The sequence below is a fragment of the Ptiloglossa arizonensis genome, chromosome 10 (genome assembly GCF_051014685.1).
Source record: "Ptiloglossa arizonensis isolate GNS036 chromosome 10, iyPtiAriz1_principal, whole genome shotgun sequence".
Lineage (NCBI taxonomy): Eukaryota > Metazoa > Arthropoda > Insecta > Hymenoptera > Colletidae > Ptiloglossa > Ptiloglossa arizonensis.
Window position 1 is genome coordinate 9,153,987 of NC_135057.1, and position 18,798 is coordinate 9,172,784.

General features: G+C 30.3%; 4 protein-coding genes across 15 annotated transcripts; 2 read left to right on the forward strand and 2 right to left on the reverse strand.

Annotated features, from left to right (window-relative positions):
• Positions 1-806: 806 nt before the first annotated feature.
• Snx6 (sorting nexin 6) lies at positions 807-5,113 on the reverse strand. Of its 7 annotated transcripts, XM_076321764.1 has the most exons (13): positions 4,993-5,113; positions 4,309-4,539; positions 4,165-4,221; positions 3,991-4,041; positions 3,632-3,847; positions 3,419-3,540; positions 3,183-3,319; positions 2,768-3,075; positions 2,511-2,693; positions 2,223-2,240; positions 1,439-1,502; positions 1,269-1,354; positions 807-1,173 (listed from the first exon to the last, which is right to left on the reverse strand). In XM_076321764.1, the coding sequence occupies exons 3-13, from the start codon at positions 4,168-4,170 to the stop codon at positions 1,123-1,125; spliced, it is 1,242 nt and encodes a 413-aa protein (XP_076177879.1). In that variant the 5' UTR covers positions 4,171-4,221; positions 4,309-4,539; positions 4,993-5,113; the 3' UTR covers positions 807-1,122. The 7 variants fall into 7 exon arrangements, with proteins under 7 accessions (XP_076177879.1, XP_076177881.1, XP_076177883.1 ...); XM_076321766.1 differs by lacking the exon at positions 4,309-4,539 and having other exon boundaries at positions 4,993-5,060; XM_076321768.1 differs by lacking the exon at positions 4,993-5,113 and having other exon boundaries at positions 4,399-4,605.
• Positions 4,947-7,526, forward strand: LOC143152085 (ER membrane protein complex subunit 2). 5 transcript variants are annotated; one of them, XM_076321778.1, is made up of 10 exons: positions 5,015-5,144; positions 5,350-5,482; positions 5,620-5,661; positions 5,782-5,895; positions 6,003-6,153; positions 6,275-6,418; positions 6,488-6,644; positions 6,715-6,810; positions 6,876-7,065; positions 7,379-7,526. In XM_076321778.1, the coding sequence occupies exons 3-9, from the start codon at positions 5,628-5,630 to the stop codon at positions 7,047-7,049; spliced, it is 870 nt and encodes a 289-aa protein (XP_076177893.1). In that variant the 5' UTR covers positions 5,015-5,144; positions 5,350-5,482; positions 5,620-5,627; the 3' UTR covers positions 7,050-7,065; positions 7,379-7,526. The 5 variants fall into 5 exon arrangements, with proteins under 5 accessions (XP_076177895.1, XP_076177893.1, XP_076177891.1 ...); XM_076321776.1 differs by lacking the exon at positions 7,379-7,526 and having other exon boundaries at positions 6,876-7,317; XM_076321780.1 differs by lacking the exons at positions 5,350-5,482; positions 7,379-7,526 and having other exon boundaries at positions 4,947-5,040; positions 6,876-7,317.
• LOC143152081 (tRNA (guanine(10)-N(2))-methyltransferase TRMT11) lies at positions 7,390-10,127 on the reverse strand. Of its 2 annotated transcripts, XM_076321762.1 has the most exons (10): positions 9,768-10,127; positions 9,630-9,695; positions 9,298-9,388; positions 9,143-9,240; positions 8,829-8,963; positions 8,491-8,754; positions 8,295-8,433; positions 7,995-8,193; positions 7,803-7,929; positions 7,390-7,706 (listed from the first exon to the last, which is right to left on the reverse strand). In XM_076321762.1, the coding sequence occupies exons 1-10, from the start codon at positions 9,831-9,833 to the stop codon at positions 7,545-7,547; spliced, it is 1,347 nt and encodes a 448-aa protein (XP_076177877.1). In that variant the 5' UTR covers positions 9,834-10,127; the 3' UTR covers positions 7,390-7,544. The 2 variants fall into 2 exon arrangements, with proteins under 2 accessions (XP_076177877.1, XP_076177876.1); XM_076321761.1 differs by having other exon boundaries at positions 7,391-7,706; positions 9,143-9,388; positions 9,768-10,126.
• A 1,575-nt stretch (positions 10,128-11,702) lies between these two features.
• On the forward strand, positions 11,703-18,108 carry LOC143152079 (uncharacterized). Its single transcript, XM_076321759.1, has 2 exons — positions 11,703-14,330; positions 14,708-18,108. Exons 1-2 carry the CDS (start codon positions 11,841-11,843, stop codon positions 16,370-16,372), a joined length of 4,155 nt encoding a protein of 1,384 aa, XP_076177874.1. The 5' UTR covers positions 11,703-11,840; the 3' UTR covers positions 16,373-18,108.
• The last annotated feature ends 690 nt before the right edge of the window (positions 18,109-18,798 follow it).

The window sequence follows — 18,798 nt, forward strand, 5'->3', positions numbered from 1 at the left end:
CAAGTAGGTTGTATGTAACTTGTTCCGAGGTCCCTTTGCTAGTCGTTATGTTTTTATAACTATAATTTATTGAACAAACAAAATATTGTAAATTGATTTAACAGTATACAACGTGCTAATCTATCTATAAAAATCTTAAAAGTTCGTATATACTAATTTATGTGAAATCTTTAATCAACCTGAGAAATTTTGAAAAAAAAAATTGTTTTGAAATAATACTTTCTTTATCATTATACATTTCGCCCATCAAATCAATTGTGCACACCTGAAATCCATATTTGAATCTTTAAAGCAACAAAGTTATTAAATGTTCCCTTTTATCTGATTTACTCGTACGTATACGTGTATATGTACATACAATTGATATGTACAGGACGTTTCAAAAAATGTGATAAATTTTGGAAATAAAAGATTCCTTAAATAAAAATATAATTCTTGATGTTTCATTGTGTTATCATGATAATCCATACTTTCCGTCATTAATGATCAAACTTGAAAGTACAACGTATTGACGTAATTCTAATTCGCATTACAATGTTTTCTATCATGTTTCGATACTTGCTACCCAAACGAGCATTCCAAAGTTTATTAGATATTCACAGAATTGTATCATTACTTTTGTTACCAATAATTAGTTCAATGAAATTTTGAAGTTAAGTCTTATTTATAAAGTTATGAATCTCTTATTTCCTAATATAGCACACATTAAAAAACACCATGTACATACACATGATACATATATGTAATATAAAGAATTTTATACTTTATAACAGATTAATTTAAATCTACAAAAGAACTCGATAAAATGTATCTATACCCTACCATTTTTAATGAAATATTTCATTTGAAATTTTATATAAAAGATAACTGCTTTTCAAGCATAAACAATTATAACATTTACATAGATTTTTACAATTTGAAAATAGTAGACAACATCATTCGATTAATTTCACGAGGAGTCCTTTTGAAGTTAATAATACGATTCCATTTTCATAGTAATGTAAATCTAGATAACAAAAAATATATATTTTACAATACCGTTACATTTCTATAGCTTTAAATAAATTGTTATCTTCATACAGATTACATGGTAATCTTTGCCACGACAATTATCAAACTGGATCACTGTTCTCGTAACGCCGATAAACATTTTTTGAGCAATTCCGCGTGTCCCTACAAATAAGATACAAATGTATTTTCAGAAATCTCAACGCGCGCGCGCGCGCGCGTGTGCGTGTGTACGTTTAAAAAAAATAATATATTCTTACTTTTGCATGTTTTATTTCTAGTTCCGTTAATTCAATTAGATTCTTTCTGAAAGCAGCTACTCTTCTCGTTTTGAAATCTGTCAATTCTGTAATTAAAATTACAATGAAAATCGCTCATCTATGAAAATTCACTAAACACATTTTAAAAAGAGGTAAAAGATATTACATACCTTCTTTACCTTTTTCTGACATTTGTTCAAATTTTTCACATGCTTCTGTTTGAGCTTGTTCTGCCTAGATCAACAAAAACAGAAATAATTTCAAAATATATTTAAATATATAATACCATCGATATGCAATAAGTAATATTGAGCACAATATCAAAAATTTCTTTTGCAGAAAGCGTATTGTAAACAAATTTCAAAATTAATTGAAACATGCAATTTTTCTTAAAACTATGACTTGAAAACACTTCTATTTTTCAAAAATTATTACTTGTACATTGGCTTTCATATTAAATTCTTCTACTTTTGAAAATAACTTTGGTAATCAATTTTTTTGCCGCAAATCTGTTTTATTGTTAACATAACTTTTCAAATTATTTATTTCAATTTCACATTCAATATCCCAAATTGAAAAAATACGAATGCAAACAACTAAAAATGCATGCAAGTTCTGCTCATGCATAATATTAAATAAAATAACAATTTAATGAATAGATATTGATTTTAGTCTTCTCTGTTGTTCTTTTTTTCAATATATGATAACTAAATGTTACATAAACATTAAAAATTTAATTTAACATTTCAATATTGTTTGTAACAATAAATTTTCAACCATCAGGCAATTCATAATAAGAAATGATTATATATTTACTGTTCATCATGTATACTACTTTAAAATTTTTGTTGTGAATGCTTTTATATGCACATCCTTTGAAAACTCAAAATGACATTATTTAAAGTATTAGACACTACAGCAAGGCGGCAAACATACAAATATAGAAAAACACACCTCAGCAACCTCCACTGCCTTGATGAGCAAAAAAAATTAAATTTTTGATTAGATTCTATGCATATTTGAACTGAACATATTACATGTATATTCTCAAAGATTAGAAAAATTAAAAATAATTTTAACAAAGCATATTTTTTATGGATATATAGTTACCAGTTTGGGAAATTTAATATTCTTATACTAAATTAAAAATTAGTAGTATATTTGGTATCCAATTTCAAAGGAAGTAACGTCTTTTTCTACAAGTTTTGTTTTATATAAATTTATATAAAGCAATTTACTTACAGCATGAACATCTTTGTTTTTGGCACGAGCTTTCTCAAGAGCACGATTTGCAGATTCGTATGCATGTAAAGCTTTTAATCTCCTAAAAAGCAGCCGTTTAGCTGCAGCTGTATCCCTCATATAGTAACGTAGAGTGTCTGACAATTTTAAATCTTCATCAGATGCTACTCGTCCTTCAACTTTCTATTACATTATAACATTACAAATATAAATAATATGCATAAATAAATGCAATGAAGTAAATCTAAAGGTCTTACCCTCAACTTTTCAAACGTTTCTGCAATTTTTGTTAAAAATTTTTCTAGTTTACTATTATCAGTTGTAGCCAATTGTAAAAGATTTGTAGAAATCTTTATATAAGAATCGGCTACATCTTTATGTTTGGCTGTTTGGCGATCTGCACGAACTGTTGCTTCTTTTAAATTGTGATGATACGTTTGTAAGAATGACATTTCTTGATCAAAAAAATCATTCACATCTTTTACAGTTGCTGACAAATAATATTGATCTGTGGTAGTAGAAAATGATTTTACTAAACCACCAAATACTTCCATTTTATTTTTTCCTAAAGTAAAATAAAGAATTCATACTCCCTTTTCATATTCAAAAGTGTAGCAATAATTATAGACAGTAATAGAAAAATGTTATCTAAGCACCAATCAAAGTCTTTACCTCTCACACAAAGATCTCGATCATACTCTAAAAACACTCTTAAATTATGATCATTTCGAAAAACTGGGTGGTTTGCTAGTCTAGTTAAAAACATTTCGTGCATAGCAACAGTTTTCTTAAATGTAGCTAAATATTCACTGTAATAAAAGTATAACGTTACATAAATTGGTAAATTTCAATGAAGATTATTAAGTAGGCTACATTTACATAATGCTTAAATATACTATACAACTTACGCTTCCAATTCCTGTTTCATTTTGTTGAATTCGTCACGCGTCATGTTACCCTCACCCTCTCCAAGTTTTTGCAACTTTTCACGAGATGCATCAAAATCTGGTCGTGGTGGACAAGGTGGAATCTGAAAGTATAAATTTATTTGTACAATACTTAATACTATGGTCATACATTTAAAATATAAAACTAATAGGAAGAAAAAATAAAATGCATACAATATAGCCAGCATATTCTTCATTTTCTTCAAATCGATCGTGTAACCACACAAATTCTTCGTGCTGCCTTACAACTAAATTATCTGGCTTTTGAAATTTAGGTGATGTAGTTTTTGTATGTACAGTGAATTTCACTTTATCCTTTTCACTAAGGGCGTCTGAAATATCCACCTGTAGTGGCTTTTCAGAGAGGTCTACATTGTCTGAATGAATTGTCTGTAAGTATAAATTCTTAAAATTAAAATGACAAATTTGTAAAGTTCAAACAGAAACGACAAACGTGAAATGACTGGATTTCAATGAATTATTATTAATGTAGAACGGTAACAAAATTATAAAAAGAAAACTAATATAAGTACCTTTTTAGGGGGAACATTACTTAAAATGTCGGTAGTATCGCATATACCGTCCTGAAACATTTTCTTCGATTAGAAACGTGTAACAGATATTTACAACGTGGAAAGTTAAACTTCGGAGTATTAAATTCGTTACGAAGGCAAATCGGCGGACAAGTGATAACAGGTTCCACCTACCATCATGGCGTCCAAGCGTCTTTTTGACACGTTCTGCGTTTCACAATATATGTATACCTATAAGAATTAATCTGTTACCACTGATCTATACTGACAACTCAAAACACGCAGTTATACTTGCAATGAAAATTCTTCTTTTCGTACTTATGTTTTCTTAAAGATAATCACCAGTGGAAAATTTTCTGCTGGTAAAATACACTTAACCGAATCATAACATGTCAGAATACGGCTTACTCAAAAGATGTATGTATGGTGATAAATCAGCTGTGTGAAAGAAGCAATTGTTCACAGACTCACAGATGCCGCACGACTATTTCTTATATTACTTATACTTTATACTTTATACTTTAACAATACATGTATTTTTATTGGAATCTATGAAAAATAAATAAGATAATATTTAGATAGATTTAAGAATACTTCCTTGACACGTGTATCGAACGCACAAATAACTGATTCATTAATGATTCTTTGTTAAAAGTATAAATAATTTATGTACTTGTGTCGCAATAACTTTTAATATCGGAAAAGATAATTATTTTAAATTAGCAACATTAATACATTTCTACTAAACAGTACCAAAATTTATCATTTATAATAAAGAATAAAATTTTTTAATATTTTAAAGCCCAACAAAGTTTATGGTAATCATTTTGTTTTAATATACATGCATAATTAATACAAAATTGTTGAAATAGTAGTATGCCTATTATTTATTTATATAAAAAGCCGTGAAATATATTAAACTTTCTTATTATTTCTCACTCGTTTAACAATAATGTATAACAATATCGTTTTTGTATTCTGGAATTGTTAATGAATAGTTACCTGTCTAAAGTCATTTTCGACCGTTGACGGAAACAGTTGTCTTCTGCTGTATGTAACCTACATAATCGACCACCTGACTCACGATTACGTGTACCTTAACTTCAGTCAATATTTTATCATAACATTATTTACATTTTTGTGACTATTTATCCGTGAGTTTAATATACTACAATAGTTATTTCTATGTTTTTGTTACTCGAAGAAAGTATGGTGAATTTCAAACATTAAAAATGATATCAAATATTTAAAGTTAATCGCTATTAAATTAGCTAATTATGCTTGTTTCGACAATTTTTAAACCATATTTGCATTGATATATTTTCGTATTCATTGATATTCGTTCCTTTGTTCGTCTAGGTTATGATATAAGAGCAAATTATAACACGATTACAAATGATCAAATTAAACATAAATACTACACACTTATCCATTTAATATTTATAGTAAACAAAATTATTTTATAGTAGTATTTTGTTTAGAACTGGAATTAGTAAGTGTAATCATCAAAGTAAATTACAATATAGTTTTTAAACTGCAATTAATAAACCATTTAAAATTTTTTTATTACACAAAGATTATTATGAATATATTATCTTTATATACCATTACAATTAATTTTGTTTAAAGTTTCAACAATGGCAAACCAGTATGATAAGATGTCATGGAAAGGTGAGCTTAATAGATAATTTTTTATAATTTAAATTAAATTTAATATAATTAGACACTACATACCATTATTAATAAAATTTAAAGTTGATTTTAATATTTTCATGGAATTTTGGTATATAGAAGTACGAGAGTTATTTAGAATATGGAGAGAGGACAGTGAACGCCGAAGTAAGGATGTAGTAGATTTATGGGAAACAAAATTAATGGGAAAAATTAATCAACTTGGCAATGAGAGTAAGATAAAATGATTTTTTATAAGAATTATTATATATATTGTATGCCTATCATATTTATATACATTAACTATTTTTAGAATAATTTTTCACTTAACTTTTGTATAGAATATCTGGTTTTGGAGCAAGTTTGCATAGCAGCATTGGATTGTTATCGGTTGCCATTGGCAAAATATTGCATTAAAATATTAAAAAAAGAATTTCCTAGTAGCTCGAGAGTTCACAAATATCATGCTATGCATCTGGAAGCTTTGGAAATGTAATGTTTATTTATTAAAAATATTATTAAAAGTTTTTTATTTATAAACTGTGCCAATATTATTATTTATTATACATTGTATATGTTTATATTATACAACAAACATAAAATATATTTATAGGTATGACGAAGCATTAGAAGTGTTGGATTCTATTATAAAAAGGGATGAGACTAATGCAGCACCAAGGAAGCGACGTATAGCAATATTAAAGGCAAAAGGTCGAATATCAGAAGCTACTAAAGAACTTACAGAATACTTGAAAAAGTTAGTATTGGGATAAAATGCAGTTGGTAATTTAAAACTGTAATTTAACGTATTAATTAATTCTTATAGATTCATGAGTGATCAAGAAGCGTGGCACGAGTTATGTGATTTATATTTACAAGAACAAGAATATTCTAAAGCTGCATTCTGCATGGAAGAACTCATATTGCATAATCCACATAGTCATTTAATTTATCAAAGATATGCAGAAATCAAATATTCCCAAGTAATGGATACTGTAGTAAATTTTATTTATCTAAATTTTGATGAATTTATAAATAAATATTTACTTTCAGGGTGGATTTGAAAATATGGAATTGGCTAAAGCATACTTTTGTCAAGCTGCCAAGTTAAATCCAAATAATATCAGAGCACTGTATGGTTTATTATTGGTAAGGATAACATTATTGTTCTTTTCTTATTTACAATTAATTATTTATTGTCAATTTATTTACAGGCAACAAACAATATTGCTACATCGCCTAAATGCCCTTCATCTAAGAAAAAAGATGCAATAAAGTTAAGTGAATGGGCATCTAATCAAATAGAAAAACAGTATCAATCAAAAGTTTCAGATGAACATATTAAAACAGTGGAAGGATTACTAGGACAATTGCAACTTGACGTTTAGATATGCAAATTTATATGTATGTATATGTTTAAATATTGTAATATATGTAAATGTACTATTCATTCCTCACAATTTATACACAAATGCAATTAATTATGACTAATTCAAAAATGTTAACATAATCATCCTCTAATGAGTACTGTTAACTCATACAAAGTAGTATGTTCTATTAATTAAATAATTTATCAATACAATTAAAAAACAATGCACTAGAACAAAAATGTTGATACACAACAAATAAAAGTTTGTAATTTCATAACAGCTATAATTTGACAAACCAAGTGATGATTATTTAAAAATATCAAGAATTCTGTTTATTTTTTATCCAGATTCATCTTTTCATTATTAAATGTATTACACATTCCTGCACATCTTGTGTATTTCTCTGAATTGCATATATGATGATAAAGGGCAACAATTTAGCAAAAATTATATCTTAAATATTAAATTTGGAGGAAATAATAAACATTTATTACACATAAAATAATTACAGAGTCATCTATGTGAATTTTCTTTATAATTCTGTTCCCAAAGCTCTCTGTTTTTTGCTTTCTTTTCAGCTCTCTTCATTCGTTTCTCCTTTCGGCTTTCATTTCGTAATGCAAAATATTGTTCTCGAAAATCAGTTAGATTTGTAGAAATTATTTCATCTGATTCCTGAAAGTAGGTTATAGAAACGTCAATAGAACTACTTTTATACACATATGAACATTTATTGTCTCATATTGTATGATAATTTTTGTACATTCATACCTTTGGATCCTTTATTTTCTTATAAGTTAATAATCTGCGACTAGTATAATTACTAAGTACTTGCTCTGAATTAGCTATCAGTTGTAAACATGGATGTGTTGGTAATTGGTTGTCTGAATACTGATCTCTGAAATTATTTTGAATAGTATTGTATGTGTCTAAAAATTGATAAATACTATTAACACACTTTACCTAAACAAAGGAAACCAACACACTAGTCTTCCATTCATTTTAAGATGTTTAGCAGAGAAACTTAACAGATCTTTATAAATCTCAGATAAACCATAACCAATTTTAGATGGTATGTGAGATGATACTTGATGTTCTTCTATCACAGGATTTAATTTCATTGTGCCTATCTTTTCTGTTGCTTCTCTTATACCATAAGGAGCTGCAAGAAATTAAAGTCAAAAAAATAATTGAATAAATAATCATATTAATTCTAACAGAAATTATATGAAATGTAATTCAATAAGAAGAAACTAGACTTACGGTCAGTAATTATAGCATCTATATACATATCCGAACGCCATAAAGGAACAGAAAAATCTGATACAACTACATCAATATAATAAGAACTTTTTCCATATTGATTCATATTCGCGGCAATGCTTTCGTCCTTTTCCCTAGCCTAATAATTATATTGATAATAGTTGTGTAACAACATCAAGAAAGAATAAATTATTACCTTTTGCGAAATTCGAGTAGGTCTTGTGCGTCCATGAAGCATTAAAAAGTCTATATCTGTTCCTATTGTATATCCTCCAAAATGAGATGCAGCAACAAGTAAAGATCCAGTACCGACAAAAGGATCAAGAACAATATCTCCTTTTTGAACTAGAGCCTGATTTGCCATTATTAATGATAATTGAGGATCCATAGATGTATTACCTATGAATTTCCTGGTTTTCAATGATAACTTTCGAATCAAATCTCTTTGCCCACTTGTAATCTAAAAATATAGATATTTTAGACACAATACTGGCATGACTGACTACTATAATGCTGCAATATAAAATTGGTTACCCATCGGCCAAAAAAAAGTTCATAAGGTATATCAGGAATGTTATTAGGATTCAGCCCATAAAATTCTATATAACATAAAGTTGTATCTGGATTATTTAATTTCACTGGTCCTTCCAAGGGTAAGTAACTGAAAGACTTTAACAATGCATTAGACCTTTTATAAAATTGTTCGTAATATATTCAGTAATTTTAATATCTTAATTAATAATATGAATTTTGGTGCCAAAAATAATCCTATTATGATAAAAAAAATTATATAGCAGTTATGTACAACATTTATATAAATAGAAACTTTCTCCTACTCATATACTTACTTCAATTTTATTTACTTTTTCACGTTGTGAAAAATGTTTACAAAATGTTTCAACTATTACTTTAAATGATTTTTGTGGTCCTGCATATTTCTTGATCTCTGTAATTGGGTAATTTTTCAACTTATTATGTAAATCATCATATTTCTTGCTATTACCCCATAGTTCCATACAAAATCGCATACAGACTGCTCTGCTGGCTATTTTATGTGCAACAGTTTCTGAAGGTAAATTGACAATCCAATAAGGCTGAAATGAAAATTACTTATGAGACAAATAAGTATATTACAATAAGTAAAATTAAGAATTTTAAACATTAAAAATGTTTAACAGATGCAAACAATATTTAATGCCATCATTATTAATGCAATTTTTAATAATAATTTCTATTGTCAAATTAGATTAAAAAAGTGAAAAACACTTTACTGAAACAAATACTTCCTTTATAATTATTATATTTACAAATATTACAATAACTTTGTTTTCTTACACATTCCTTCCAGTTGGGATGAGTATAGGTATTTACATTAAACATACTAAGAATAGATTCCATTTCCTAAACAAAAAAAGGAGGAATGCAATAATGAATGTTTAGAAAAACAAAAATAACAAAATTAGTATCACTCACATGTGCGCGAAAATCAACGTGTTCGTGGGCGAACCAAAAAAGATACTTTTTCCATTGTTTGTTCATCGTCAATGCTTATTATTTATCCTTGCAAAGTCAATCGAATGATATTATTCGGACAATAAATGAACAATATCATTCAAATTATAATCTAGTACTAAAATGTTGATTTAAAATAATTTCGTATATATCGATATACTATTGATATCGACATGTTTTATTGTATTAAAAAGTTTACGTTTCTAATAAAAGCTATTTTTATTAAATACAGAATTCATATATACATATGAAATCTAAATTTTTTAGTTATGTTATAAATTATTATGTATTGACTGAATTATATTGTAAATCATCGTCCATATCTATATAAATACAGAGGTTACAGTACATCAAATGTTACACGATCTATGTTCTACATACAATGTTAACCAATGTGACCAACACTGACGGATGCTATTCACAGCAGGTTACGATACGCATGCTTATTGGAAGCCATAGATAAATAAAATATAGTGAGCCACTTATTATTGCAGAATTATACCATTGCAGCATTATCATCCTTCTTTCACATCATATGAAATTGAAATTGTTTATTGAGGTAATATTAATCAAACCTTTGATTTTTATTCTACAATGTTTAATACCTCATGGATTCAAATTATTCATCTTAAATTTACTATTTCTAGTATCAATCAATGAGATATTAATCAAATTGTGATATTAATAACAATTCTAATAAAATACATTGAAAATTGTTTGAACGTCTTGTAATATTATAAAATATTAAAAAAATATATAGATATGCCGATATTAAAAATGGCATAAATAATTGAATTGATCAAAATGTTACACACATATGTAAATAAAAGAAGAAACATAAAAATAACGAAAATGTATCGATTAACAGAATACACATAATTTCAGATTATATGACAATTTCCTAAAAAAAGTAAATAATTAGTGGAAAGGAAAAAAAGTATAGAAAAAGTGTAAAAAGAAAATATAGAAAACGTGAAAAAAGAAATCAACGCGAGGAAATAGGAAGTAAAAGGGCATGGTTTTTAGAATCAAGTTAACAATAACGTAATATAGTAGCGGTAATCTTATAAATGTAGAGCGGATCGCAAAATTGTTTCAAGCAGTCGGTAAAAAAGAAAACGTTTATTTCCTAATCGACAGGATCTGGAGGATTGTGGCTAATAGGATAGTATACGAGGGGGCGCCATATTCGTAGTGAGACTTCTTGTTGTTCTCATTCTAAGGTGGAATACCACTCGTCACTGTTTTCTGTTGTGTTTTTAGGCTGGAATCAGACGAAAAACATGCCGTTTCGATAATCGAATGAGAAACAAAAGACTCTTAGGGAGAGTTGTTGTATTCAGATTCGAGGAAGGTGCTGTATTACGGGGGTGTGTGAATGGTGCAGGTGTAATTTAATAAGAGCAGGGGAGGCTGGCGATTTAATAGGATATTGATTTGTCCGCGACTGCCTTGCTGGCTCCATCGCACACACGAACCAGGTAGCCATGAACGTCGATATTTTTGGGGCACTGGCTGGTGCAACGTGTCGGCTGTACATATGCCGTGCTCTAACGTGCTTGCTGGCCTGATAGGGCCCGAAATGCAAACAGCCACTGGCGATATGTATTAACAGTACGAGACAATTTACGGGTCACAACGACGACTACACCAGTACGATTATAACGACCATCACGACGGCGACCACGACGGTAACGATAACCACAACGACGACGACGGCGGCGACGACGACGACGACGACGACGACGGCGACGACGACGACGACGACGACGACGACAACGACGACCACCACCACGACGGCCACGACCACGACGGTGACGGTGACGGTGACGGTGACGGTGACGGTGACGGTGACAGTGACGGCGACGGCGAAAACGACGGCAACGGTAGTAACAGCAAAGACGTGTTCATTGCAAAAAAAGAAAGTGGTATTATTGCTGCACAGTGTATATTTTACAGAGAGTTTCATTACATTGGCTGTGTTCAATGTAGTAGTTGGAATATTAAATGCATAATCAAGATATCTGAGACACAATGGATCTTACAAATAATGGAACATCAGGAGGTGCAGTGGCTTGTCCAGTATGTACTCTCTATTTACGGGAGGGTATTAGCTTACAAAGACATTTGGACACTCATCCAAAGGAACAAGTCATCGAAGCCCTTATCAAAGCTAGTAGTAATTCTTCACCTTTGCAACAATCTCAGTTATCACCATCCGCGCCTCCAACATCTCCAGCTGTACAATCACCGCAAAGTACACCTCCAGTTGCGCAAAATACTCATCTCTCGACTCAATCTCCGTATCCTATAGGACCCATTTTTGAGTGTCCACCCATTGGTACTATGATGCCACCTCAGTTTGCTTCATTTAGTTATCAACAATTTGTAAATAATGGCACCATGATGATTCCGCAATACGCGATGGCTCCACAAGCTAATCAAATGATGCAAATGCTGTACAATCCATATGGTATGTACCAGCAGCAACAGATACCAACTGTTCAGATGATCTCACCAGTCGCGGCTATACCCAATACAGCTAGAGTCAGGCCAGTGGTGACTATGGCTGGTGAAACAAATGGTAGGACTGCCATTGCTGTACCTGTAAATAATTCCGAGCCAAAACAAATCTTACCTGAAATTTTACCCGAATCAGAACAAGAATCTGAACAAGTGTTACCAGATATCAATCTTCCAGTTTCTCCTCCATCATTGAATGAAGAAAATTCTATGCAGCAAAATGAAAGTGAAACTAGTACAATTCAAATAGAACACGAAGAACAAGAATCCCATAACTCAGGTAATGAAGATCAGCATATTATACAAAATGAATACAATAGCATTCCAAGAACATTGGCAATCACTTGTAATGTTGATGATACTACAGAAGATAAAGTTGAGAGTGTACTGCCAGATATTGATGATAGTGAATCGTCACGTGTTGTTACTGCAAATGTGCAGTGTAAATCAATTCATTATGAATCGTCGGATATACAAGAATATGTGCATAGATACGAAGATGAAGATGATAATAATAAAGTTCTAATGCCTGAAGTATCACCTATGATAATAGAGAATGAAACCATAGAAACAACTATTGAAAAAGTTCCTCACAGAGAAGAATTAAATGAAAATGAAGGCACCTCACCTCAAATGTCTCTAGGAGGTGCAGTAAAAGAATCAGCTCAACCTGAAGTAGAACAATTAGAACGTCTTTTAATCACTATTATGGAATCTGAATTTAATAATGAATCACACAAAGAATCTGATATTGAAGATGATCAAAAAAGAAATGAAGGCTCAAAACAAAGTCCTTCCATAGAAAGAGCAGAAAGTGTGATTCATGAAACAGCAGCCAGTAATTCCAATGAACATGAGAACAGTTGTAAGTCCGATATAGAAATAAAAATGAATGAAAGTTCAGAAATTGATCTAGATAGTGATGAAAATAAGAATTCTTGTCTTTCATACCATTATAAGAACAGTTTATCTGCACCTGTATCACCTGTTGTTCAAAAAAGATCCCATAGAACCTACTCTGTTCGTTCAGAATTTGGTTCAAGTGAAAATCTCACTACTTACCCAATTGGTTTTGATGCACATACATTGCAAGATGAAGAAGATGATGAAGATGAAAAACATGAAATAGAAGACAATGAAGATGAAAAAAATGAAACAGAAGATAACTTTGATGAGGCAGATATGGAAATAGAAGAACTACCTAGCCCACACACACCTTTTATTAAATATGGGGAGAATGCAGACTATGTTAGATCGCATACTCCATTATCTGTATGTAGTGGTATCTCTGTACTAAGAGTTAGAAAGGATCTCAGTAAACCATGCTCGCCTGCTTCAGTGCACTCATTTTGTCATATGGATGCTAATGATATAAGTCATGATGAAGAAAGTAATGCAGCAATGGATGTATCTTTAGAAAAAGATCCTATTGATTGTTCTTCAATCGAACGAGATGTAAAAACAGATCAATCAGAACTTTCTGTGTGTGAAAATATTGAGAAGAAAACAGAAGGGAATTCAGCATATCAATCTGTAATCACTGAGCATGTGAGCTCGTTTCCTACAATTCACTCGCAACAATCAATGTCAGTACATGAACCATATACTAGTACACCAAATAAAAGTCATAATCTTGTAAATCTGTCAGAATCTATTGATGTTGCAAGTAGTTCTGACTCAAAGAGTTTCCATTCTTCTAAATCAATTATACAAAAGCAATCAATGGAACTCCTTAGTTTAAATGAAGATGCCCATGCAGGTCCAATGAATGTTTTCGAATTTGATGGGCTTCAAATCTTAGTTCCTAGTACATTTATAAGTGATTCATCACAAAAAGCTGTTAGTGCAACCAGTCAACAATCTATGGCAAGTAGTGAGGGTGGAGTAGGTATAGATGAAGAAGTCAAAAGCATTAACATGAGGGCTGATGAAACTATGCCACCTAGAGGTGAATTGTCAGAACAAGAAAGCAATGGGTGCACAGAGCAATCTGCTTGGCAGGTATGTATATAATTTATTTTTATGAATACTGTAACATTCATTCTTAATGCAGACAAATAATGAATACAATCTATAGAAGTTTGAGAAATTCTCTAATATCACCTTTGTATGAATTGATTAAAAAAATCATGTTTTATTACAGAATCTTTATATTTCATACAATAAGTAAGTCTCATTATGTAAATTATATATGAAGTTAGTCAAGATCACTTGATAAATTGTATAATATTTTTCTTATTAAATATTTTATGTGAAAATTCTTTAGTTGCAATTCCTACTTCAATTATAGAACTGATATAAAATAAACAATACATATTTTTCTTATAACTTTGTATTTAAGTCTTATACTTACACTAAGATATATTTTGTGCATGTAGCTGTATGCTGGACAGGAGTCATCACGCATGTCAACCTCTTATGATTTGATGGCACGTGAAAGTTGGGAAGAATCTGAAGGATCAGACAATGAAATTGGTGGTCCGCTTTTAGATAGCAGATCTTTAGCTACACATTTTACATCAAGTTTATTCCTAGATCGAGATAGAAAAACTCCGACAAAAAGAACATTCAAATGTTATCATTGTCCAGAGATATTTGATTGTCCAAAAGAACGCAGAGTACATAGTACTACTACGCACAAAGAAGCTGGACCGAGTAGTAGTAGAGATCCTATAGATCAACCTGAGGTAAAGGATATCAAGTTATTGGATGGCCGCATGAATGCGTTTGAGGATATTTTTGTACCAGGTTTACATGTGCAGCAAGTTTATCATCAGCAACCACTTTTACACCAACTCCAACCACCACAATCATCAGAATTAACTGCAAAAGTAGAACCTGATCAAAAAATTGAAACCTTAGTAATACCATCTAATATTGAGGTGATTTGCACTTTGTGCAATCAACGATTTAGTAGTGAAAAATCATTACAGGTACATCATAGAAGAGTACATATTACAGAAGCAGCAAAACGAATTCGTGATAGTACTAAGTGCCAGATATGTCATGAAGAATTTCCTTCAGTTCTGTTGTTCAATGGCCATCTAAAGATACACCCGTTAGAATGTAGTCAGTGTGGGAAGTATTTTTATAGAAAACAAAATTTCAAGTTACACATGAAACGACATTTAGGAATTAAACCGTTTCCATGTACTGTTTGTGACAAAGCATTTTTAACAAAACAAAAGTTGGATGAGCATACTAATGGTCATACTGGAAATGCACCTGTTAAGTGTAATCTGTGCAATGAAACATTTCGTAGATATTCAAACCTGACTCAGCACAAAAATAGACATCATTTAAATATAAAAAAGAAATTAAAGGATTACATATGCCACTGTGGTGAGGTTTTCCATACAAAGAAGAAATTAGCCTGGCATAAAGAAACACACGACGAAAAACCGAAAGCGTGTACATATTGTAACGAACGATTCATTCACATGGCCAGCTTGACCCGACACATGCGCCGAGCTCATAATAGAAGATTTGTTCCAGATGCTCAGAGAGAGAGCGAAAATGTTGAGTGCCCCATATGTAAGTGTATTTATTTGCGATCTTCCTTAGCAGTACATATGCGAGTTCATAATGGTGAAAGACCATATGAATGTCAAGTTTGCTCTAAGGCATTTAGTACTAAGTGGAACTTACAATTGCACAAATGGACTCACGCTGCCCGTAGCACCAAACCTTTCAAGTGTAATCAGTGTAGTGCCGCATTTTACCGGCACAGCGACTATACCGCTCATATGAATTCTCATAGAAACGTGCGTCCTTATACCTGTAACTATTGCGGAGCGCAGTTCATACGAAAGTATAATTGTTTAAGGCATGTCAAAGAGCACGAAGAGAACAAAGCATACACATGCGATGTTTGCAACAAAACTTTTCATAGATCATATTATCTGAAAGAACACTTGCGAGTACATTCAGGCGCCAGACCATATACATGTCATATTTGTGGAAAGTCTAGCGGTACGAAATCTAATCACAATAAACATGTCAGAATCCATCATGCGCGAGAACCTGTAAATACCGAAAATTAAAAAACGAACGAGAATTTTGATCCATTTAGTCAATATCAATGCTTTTAAAAATATTATCTTACAATATTTTACCTTACCTTTTTACCCTTTTCTTTCTTCACTTTTTCGGCTGAAAGAAATAATAATTTAGCACAAAATAAAGTGACGAAATAAGTAAATTTAATCATTGTAATGTAGATGTATTAGATTTTTTGTTAAATTCTCGTTCGTTTTTGTTTTTCTTTTTTATTATTATTTACTAGATATTTTAATATAGACATTTTAAACTTGAGTTTGCAACTAGAGTTACTAGTTGCATTATCCATTACGTAAAAGTTTAATTTGTCTTATCAGCAAAAAAAGACGATTTTGCGTTATGTATTGTGCTTGGTGCACTGTACGTTATAATTCGTAAATTTTCGTCATATAGTCTGCTAAAATACAATGACTCGAGACTGTAACTACTTAAGATAATAAGAAATTTTTAACAAATATTAACTGATACATGTTGTCTGGAGATCTGAGTAACTTCCATAAAGGAAGACTATACGATGAGATGCTTTTGCCAACTTACACTAATTAACTATTAGGTAATAATAACTAACTGATCAATATTATGGAATCATTAAGCACTTTTTATGTGTTGATTGTTGTACGAAAATTTTTTTACAATAACTATTTTACACAAGGCATGCATATTGCGGTTTTATGCATTGGCATTGAATGTAAGAAATGTGAGGAAGGCCGTATGTTTGCGTTGAAGTTACAACGCATCATAAGGAGCCCTATCGATGATTAGCGTTATTAATTATCGCAAGGTAGTTACGGATCTTAGTTATTATTCTTCTATATTTATATATTTTGCAAAATATAATGATTTTTATTGCTAATTGTAATTCCAAGACTGATCGATGTTGGTTCTTCATATTGCTCTCCAATATAAGCTTAGTGCATGAAACGTATACTTGTTGCAAGATTTTAGTAATCTTAAGAAAACTCTTATACGTGAAATTTTAAAGAAAATTCGTGTTTATAAAAATATTTGATTGTACTATGACAAGTATTTTAACAGTTAACTGTTTTACATTGAAATGTTTGTAACAATTTGTTGTTACTGAATTTTGTGAGAGCAATATGAATGGAGGGAGCGCTAAACTATTATATGTATTCAGATTTCGTTGTACCGTATTGAGGACGCGTTGTTGTTATGAAATGAAGTATTCATAAACCATGAAAACTGTTATAAGTCTAAACATACTTTGCAAGGAACTTTTTAAACGATTATATTATTTTTACATTATACATTGAGTTTGTCATTGTTAATAGTTGCTTAACAAATTTTATGATTCGTAATGTATGACTGTTGGTTTTTCTTTTTAGATAAAGAAAAACTGTGCGTTTCGTCATAGTTAAATATAACAATTTTCGATACTCTCAGCTGTTAGTCGAAACTTATTTATATACACGACCAACATCGACGTCCAAATGTGCAATCGTTTAGTTAAAAACACGTGCATTCCCACTGAATGCGATTGTAGATAATGTAAATATGTATATCAGTTTTATTTTATAACAGGGCCAACGAATTGTGTTGGCAATTAATAATTGTCTAAAAGCGACTCGTACTCTTATGAGGATAAAAATAGGATAATTATTACCATAAAAAGAAACTATAAATCAGCAACATGTGTATACCTTAATAAAAATTATGTATTGAGGTACTTTTTTAAATAAGTTTTTCGTTGCATTTTTATTTGCAAGTACCGTTACCGTATTTCTAAATTCAGGATGTAACAAAATATTTTACATAAAAATAATAAAATAAATGTGAAGGATGTGAAAGTATGTATGTAGAAATGGACCAAAGTTTTTAAAAAGTTTTACATTTTTGGTTACTTTAAACAAAAGGAATTGCATTTATTATGTAGTTGATTAAAAATTTGGGTACTACATACTGTTGTTGAGTAACACATATATGTACGATATATTTTTCATTATATAAAATAGGTAGATAAAAAAGTTTTTTTTTTTTAAGTAAAAGAAATTTATTTAGATTCAAATACACATTTGCATCACGTGGTCATTCAATTAACAGTTCACGAGTTACTTGAAATCACGGGATCCAAATATTGAATAATTTTTAATTTTTGAACTAATTTTCCTAAAAATTTCATTGTGTATGTCTCAGAACAAAATTTTCAAATATTTATATAATTTTATTAATCTCAAGATTGGAAGGTGAAATATTAAACCGGTTTATGATAAGCTTTTCTGTAATGGATTACTGTAGCTTTATTGTAAATCATTATTATATAGCAACTATCGCTACAAGTTTAAGTTAACAGAAGGTAATTTTTTTATATTTTATTTAAATATCAGTTTTGCGGAAGATAAACACAAAACTATGTTTAATTTATTTATTTTTTTGTAAAAAAAGAAAAAAGAAA